Source organism: Neolamprologus multifasciatus, chromosome 7, assembly GCF_963576455.1.
Source record: "Neolamprologus multifasciatus chromosome 7, fNeoMul1.2, whole genome shotgun sequence".
Classification (NCBI taxonomy): domain Eukaryota; kingdom Metazoa; phylum Chordata; class Actinopteri; order Cichliformes; family Cichlidae; genus Neolamprologus; species Neolamprologus multifasciatus.
In genome coordinates, this window is record NC_140445.1 from 19,905,565 (window position 1) to 19,913,245 (window position 7,681).

Sequence of the window (7,681 nt, forward strand, 5' to 3'; positions counted from 1 at the left end):
ATTGAACGCATGGAAAGACTTAGGTGCATCTGCCTTATTGACGCAGTACCTTGGTGTTCTTTTCAGTGCAGCTGGGATGTTTGTGCGGATAGATTGGAGGGTTATGGTAATATGTCTCTCACAGTAACAAATCCAAACCATCTGCCAAAACACTCCCAGCCCCCTTGTGACCCTGAGCATGGCTAACAGGGTAGTCAGCTTAATGTGTATGTGCTACTGTAAATCACCAGGCTGCCATGATAATTCACAGTCAAGCTGTAAAGGATCCAGCTTACTAAAGGGGCTAATTTTACTTTTTTGCTTAGAAATGTATTTGTTATCTAAAGCTAGAAAAGAGGATTTTACACTAAACTCTATGGAGAGCCACACTTTGTATTCTCACATTTTGAGCATGAGCTTTAGGGGTGACATTTAGTCTATGTTTCAAACTTTACACAGAGTTGATGAAAGCTGCATTGCTCTTTTAGCAAATATATATAATAACACAGTACATGCTTCTGTGATTTAATGTGCTTCCATTTATTCCTTTTTTAATCCATGAAGCAATCGTGTTTACTTTCATCCTGAACTCAGTTTTCCAGTTTGTGAAAGTTCCCGTAGCAGAATATCATGAATTCCTCTCATGCATTTTCCTTCAGTGTAATTCATCTTAACTAAATATTTGTTTTGTTTCCTCAGGGGGACAGAGGAGCTCCTGGGCCTGTTGGACCACCAGTAAGACTAAGGCTGTCTATACCGAGGCCGCATTACTGTAACTCGTTACTATCAAATAGAAAAGTGTAGTTAAACTACAGCATGGCTGGGAAATTAAATGGTATCTCATGGAAAATAAGCATTATCATCATGTCCAAGCATCCAGTGGCCAGTTCACCAAACAGCTTGAGCCTTGATGCAATAAACTCTTGTGTAATAATTATATTTATATCCACAAATAAGCTAAAAATCTACATTTCTAAATCAGTTTTTCTGTATCTCTTTGGTCAAACCCAGGGCCCTCCAGGATCCTTCGATTTCCTGCTTCTGCTGATGGCAGACATCCGAAATGACATCGCAGACCTGCAGAGCAAGGTGTACGGTCGACCTATGCACTCTCTAGAGGAGGACTTTCCCACAGTCCCTGACAGCTGGAGACAAAACCAGGACCCTTTAGATATGGGCTCGGGTGAGGACTCTAAGGAAGCGCCGCCTCGAACAGGCGGGGGGCCAAACAGGAACAGGAAGAGGAAACCAACACGAGAGAGAACAGAGTGAACAAACTGGAATGAATGAAAAAGTACAAAAAATACATTGTCTTTGGTGTGAATATTGAAATGATCTGCCTTATTATTTAACTTCTTAAAAAAAGAACATATTTTATGCTGTTTGATTACAGATTGTCTATTTTTGTATGATATACAAAATTTCATCTATTTTCTTAACAAAAATGAGTAGACTGTGCCAACGCATGCTTTTTTATTGCATATTTTCAGAAACCTACTGTTCCTTTATAGCACATTAAAGAAGTCTCTCATAAAAACAGGGGTTTTTTTTCTCTTTAACTGTAAACAATCGGCATGTGTTGCATCATTTTTGTGCTTGCAGGAAGAATTAAAGCAGCAAAATATAGAATTTTACTTTTTAACCTTAGTGCATTGAGTCTCATCTATTGCATGTCCCATTGTCATTTTTAAAATTTTGTTTTACCAAAAGTAATGATTCAAAGAAATTTTGGAAATACTGCTGTAGTAGCAGCTGTGATCAGAGGTGCAACTGTGGATTATCGGTAAGTGTTTTAAATGTCACTGAAATGACACCGCACCTTATCTAATACAGCGTTCCTCGAGGTCTTTGTTGGCCTTTTAAATCTTAAGAAGTTTTTGACTTCTGTCAAGGAGGTGCCATTTTTTCTGTGTAGTTTTGAATGAATTCTCATAAAACTTTGTTCTGATAAAGACGAAATGAATACATACCAAATATTCCCTTAAAAGTGAATACTGCCCAGAGAGTGAGCTGTCTTGGTGGAGGTTTGCGCTCTCACAGTGGTTCTTGTTTTGTAATGTTTTGCTACCCATAAGAACTTCAAAGTGAGAACAGTTTTGTTTTTTCATAATTTATTTCTAGTTTTTGCAAAAACAAAAAACAGATGCATATTTGTTATCAGAGCTTCCTTTGATATACGCAGCGACGCTGCACGCTGTGGTGTTAGTTTGAGGGCTGCGTTAGGCACCAGAGCAGCCTTCTGGTGCCTAACCATAGCCTGTAACTTGATCATTTTAAAGTAAACTTCTTAAAACTGAATTATATCTCCTGCCATGGACACCAGACTAAAGTTTCTGTGCCTACAGCTCATTAGTGGCTTGTTTAAAACTCGGAATAAAAACCACTGCGCTTGTATATCTGATCAAATAATAAACCAACCAAAGTAAAGCCTTCTCTGCAAGCAGGCAACTTTCAGAGGGCAGTGTGAATGTCAGCTGACTGAATTTCTAAAATGTTTTAATTTTATTTCTCCACCAGAGGGAGACCTTCTCAAAGCAAGAGATCCAAAGCAGTCTGATGTTTAAAAATAAATTTTATTTTTAACTGACCTGTTGATTTGTTGGCAGAAAACAGGGCAATTTTTCAAGGCTGGAGAAATTTTTAAAAAAAAACCTGTTCATCCTTGATGAACATCATGAGACTAATAATCACCAAAACGAGAATGTTATTTCCTGATCTTTGTGGATTTCAATATCAATTCTGTCTGATGACCAGGCATATACAAGCCTTAGGAAACAAAAAAAAGAAAAGAAACGTCTGGCTTGACTCATCTGTACATGTTTTTTTGTTTGTTTGTTTTATTTATTTTATGGTTTTGATTTTTTTTGCCATTATCCACAATAATCCCAGCCACACCCACACACTATGAACAATTTTGATAGCATTCTCTTACATATTACCACCAAATATTACCATTATGTGGTGCCACTCACTCTCTGGTTGAGTTAACCTGATTTTATATGACATTATTATCCATTCCTTATTTAATAAAGAATAACCAGAAAAAAGGACAATACAGTACTTAGTTGTGTTTGTACATCAAGCATTCAGTACCCTTATGATTCCACTAGATGGCAGTAATTTCTCAGTCCTGTACAGCGTGTACTGTTTGAGTTCAGCCCATTAAAATGATGCACAGCACAGAGTGCTGACTGAACTCATTAGACTTTGGCGTGTAGTTCACAGGGATCCACACAGACACAATCAAAACACCGTGATGAATAAAGCTTTGTGGGAATGCTCACTCAGCATGGGTAATGTGTACATGCTTGTTTATTTTGGGACTCTGTGACATTACCTTTTCTTTTCTGTCAAAGATTGACCTGCAGGCGTCAGAGTGATCATTTTGTTCCTAGAAGAACTTTTCTTCCCTAATTTAAATCATATTCATATTCGTTATCTTTTCTATTAGAAACATTTATGACGCAGATTTGTTCATTCTTTGACAACATCCAAACCGAAATCCATTCAGATAGTTGGAAGTTTTGGATTTTGGATGCCAGCTTCATTAGACACTACATCATTGTTAACACGTTGTGTATTTGTTTCACAATGAGCCCATTTTCCCACAACGCTGCATGTTATGATTTGCATTTGATTAAAGAGGGACCGATATTGAAGTGCTGGGCGATTCTTTTTAACAAGCTGGGCTCCTCTCGTATAGAAAGAGACAAAAACACGGGGACATCTTGGCAATAAATTTCTCAAATATCTCTTCTGGAAGTAATTAATCACCACTGTACAAGGACAGGCCTTTAAAAGGATTTCAAATATTTGCTGAAGTGGCCCCTTGTTCCCAATTATATCTCTCTGCTTGCCCCCTTCATTATTTAGAACTGTCCACAAAAATATGCAGCACTAAATGGGAACATGCACACACACACACACACACACACACACACACACACACACACACACACACACACACACACACAAACAGACCCCAAAGAAAATGTTTAGTAGCAAAAAGGATGAGTGAGTTACTGTGTTGCTAAAAAGCCCTAATGAGGTAATTTTATTAGTAGCGGCTGCCCAGGACTGTTGGAAACAGATGGAGGAAACAAACAGAGAGGGGCAGCATAAAGAAAATTAGTGCTACCCAATTCATTAATTAATGCATTAGTGTGGGCAGCAAATTAACTGCCCCAAAAAATCTTCCATTCAGCAAAGATTATGATGGAAGAAAAAAAAATACATTGTTGCCCTTCAGCGTAATTACAAGACAGTGCAAATTCAATTCTAATGAGGCGAAAGGCACCCCCTTAACATACATCCCCTATTCCCCCCTCTCTAAAAGGGCTTGCTCTTGTTGAGGCCTAGGTTTAAGGAAGTATTGAGAGTGAAGGAGACAATGATGAGAGATCGGCCAGGGTCTAAGTGCTTTATGTGCTGCAAACAGGTAGAGAGGATTGAATGGCTCTCTTTCTGGGACTCCTGGGGGGCCTGTCTTCCCAGCACAACAACACTTGGCCCTGAGAAAAGGGCCCGCTGAGGAGCCTGGAGAGTGAATGGACCTGTGCCGTGGTGGGTCAGACTGAATGGCCACAAGTTCTCCACTGATTAAAAACGATGTTGTGCCGGTCCGGGCTTCAACACATGTACGCAAACACACACACTTAAGTGTGTAGACACAAAAAACACACACAATCACACATGCACATACTGAGAGCCCTCACCCTTCCACCTTTCCCTCTCATTGAGTTATCTTTACTCGGGCTTTGTCTCCTCTAATTGGAGCTGATGAGTGACTAATTGGTAGCTTTTTTACAACACCCGGTACTTAAGCAATGGCAAACCGAGTGAGGCAGCATGAGCGGAGTTAATGAGAGGCTTTGCACAAATAAAGGCTTTAAAATGGGCCTGTTTCACAGAATGGGAGAAAAAGGAAAGTTGAGGATATCTTTTGTGTCCTCCACATCTTTCACTGATGTGCAGGTATCTAAAAAGGGAGCGGGAGTGGTGGAGGGCACACAGTGGCTGCTGAAACGTTGAGCACTTGTCTGCATAAAGGGATCTGTTCTGTATTGTTTGGGCCCCATCGTTTAGTGTGTCTGTTAATAATGAGAAAGGGCTGCTCCTCAAATGAATGTGGCAAAGTGCTTAGTGGACAATAAGTGCCCTCTCTTCTGCCCAGACCACACTGGACTGTGTCAAAGCAATCTGAAATGAAGGTTTAGCCCCCTTCTGCATTGTCCGGGGTGAGTGTGTGGCCTGTATGCACAGAGCCAAGCCTGCGAATAATACAGCGGCAGATCAAATCTATGCATTATTGGCTTAAATGATCATAAAACATTCAAAGCTGCTAGGCGTGATAAGCGCAGCTTCTGTGTCTCTTGTGCATCGGGTCAGCATCAGGCTCACTGGATCGTAATTAAAATCATAAGAACAGTGAGTGCCCTGGTCCTCAAAGGAGAGAAGCGATTTGCATCATGGTGGTAAAAGTAAGAGCCCGGTGGGACGTTTCCTTAGCCTGCTGTCACCTCAGCAGATATTTAGTCTACGTGATAATGGATTGCTTTGTGCCTTTCCGGTATGAATAAACGCCATGAAGCAACAGGCTTCATTTAACTAAGCCATCGTTCACACCAGGCGTTGACAAGCCACTCTCCCTTTCCTCTTAATGCTTTAGATGCCCAGATCCCCCAAGAACAAATGGCCCCATGCACAACACAACAGGTATTTGTTTTGTCTGTTAAGGCCACTGGTTCCACAACACACAGAATGATAGGAGGACATCCAGCGGTCAAAACAAGGATAGAACATGCCCCTCAAAAAAGTGCCACCTCAAACCTCATGTGGCTCAACGGCAGAGGCTCGCTGTCATTTCCAGGATTATATTTAGTACAGTATTGTATAATTCGCTGGCCAAATATTTGTTCTGACTCATGCAATAGGCTATTCACAGTTTCACTGACCCATTAACAATCCACGGTTTCCCATTGTCCACTTTTAAATGGATCTATTAGCACCGTCTTTGTTATTCAAATCCTGCATTTCCCCACATAGAGTGTGGTTTAACTCTCTAATGAGGACTTCCTCAGACAAAAGACAGATGTCTCTATTTTCTCTGCCCTTACAAATCCACTGGAAAGATGTCACGAGTGGTAAGCACCAGACATTTTCACAATTTCATATATTCTCCTTCTTGTGTGCTTTGTTTGGCAGAGCATTTTACGGATGTATTTTAATAGTATATTTAATAGTAGATAATAGATCAATCTAATAGAGTTTTCTTTCCACAGCCTCATGCCACATGACAGTTTTCTGCTATTTAAAGACATGCAAAACAGATCCGGTTTGACAACACTTGTGCATACCTGTCATATAATGGATTTTATTGTTGTGTTGACACAGAATTGAAAAACAATATTCACGTCTTTCACCTGCTCGAGGAGTTGATCTCCTATTAACCTTGTTTCCAAAAACATGATTAAAGCTTTAGCTCATCTGAATTATATTCATCTGCTTCACCAACTTTTCATGTGTTGCTTGCAAAGGTAGCCAAATAATTCAGTGGCTCACTCACAGGAAGAAGAAGGCTCCAAACGGGCCCTTGTAGTGTGGTGCAGCACCCATAGAGGCAACTGGGGGAAAGTGGGGAAAATTTTGAAGTAAATCAAGGCATCGGTATATGTTTTAATAGTTTATATCATGTTCATCCTCTTCATGTAATCACCTGCAAGACCTAATGGAGTGACAACTGCACATGTTAAGGTCACATTGACCCAGTATGCTGCCCCGGGGTAAATATTTGCTATTATGCCCCAAAGTCTCCCACATTTAGTGGGTTGTGTCAAGTTCCTAAGCATTGGTCAGACAGTGCAACATGATTTTATTATTTGCCCGCAATCAGCAGCAGTTACACACAGCAGGACTCTGCCTCTCTATGTGTGTACCTGTGTGTTTGTGAGTAGAGGTTTATTTAGTGAAATATCCAAACATGTAAGAAGAATAAAGTTTTCTAGTCTTACAGTTAGTATTAATAATAAATAAGCTGATCCGATTTAGTTAACATTGTACTTTAGTAGTAATGTTATCAATTATATTGAAATGCCCCTCTTTTTTGACAAGAAAGGGGGAGTCTTGAGATTCGGAGAGTCTTCTGCAAGAGTGTCCTGGGCTGTCATTAGTAGAATTAATCTATAAAAAGTAAATAAATAAATAAAAATGAAAAAATAAAAAGCCTGTGCATTCCCAAAGTGGCACCTGGGCAGTTTGTGAGTATTGGTTTCTTCCATGCAAACTATTTGCATCAGATGCAACTGGTACTTGCTACCAGGTCTGACCACTCTCTAGACCTTCAGAATGAGATTGTAGCAATGAATTTCAAAGCAACTGCCAACAACAACTTACGAAACAGCCAGGGAATGCACATTTTTGTCTAACGGTTGCTGGCCGGTTTATAGGCCTCTGTGACTTGAATCAGTGATTTGTTTGTTTGTTTATTTATTTATTTATTTATTTATTACACCTATACTGCATGGTAAAATGTCAAAATATCTCACATGAAAAGGCATTCTAATCAAAAGCATGTTGGCGGATTGAATCCACCCTTGAAATGTAAATGCTATTTCACCATTTTTGTCAAATTTAAATTGAATTTGCATTACAGCTCCTTTTTTTTTTAAATGGGGGCAAAGTAGCTTTTAAAAAAGCATGCCAA

At 39.7% G+C, this 7,681-nt stretch overlaps 1 protein-coding gene across 3 annotated transcripts in view; it reads left to right on the forward strand.

The window, feature by feature from the left end:
- ccbe1 (collagen and calcium binding EGF domains 1) overlaps positions 1-3,943 on the forward strand; it is a 43,183-nt gene extending 39,240 nt beyond the window's left edge. For all 3 annotated transcript variants that reach the window (XM_085167355.1, XM_085167353.1, XM_085167352.1), the window contains 2 exons: positions 679-714; positions 991-3,943. In XM_085167355.1, the coding sequence (XP_085023481.1) occupies positions 679-714; positions 991-1,251 (297 nt within the window). In that variant the 3' untranslated portion in view covers positions 1,252-3,943. The remainder of the gene's footprint in view (positions 1-678; positions 715-990) is intronic.
- The last annotated feature ends 3,738 nt before the right edge of the window (positions 3,944-7,681 follow it).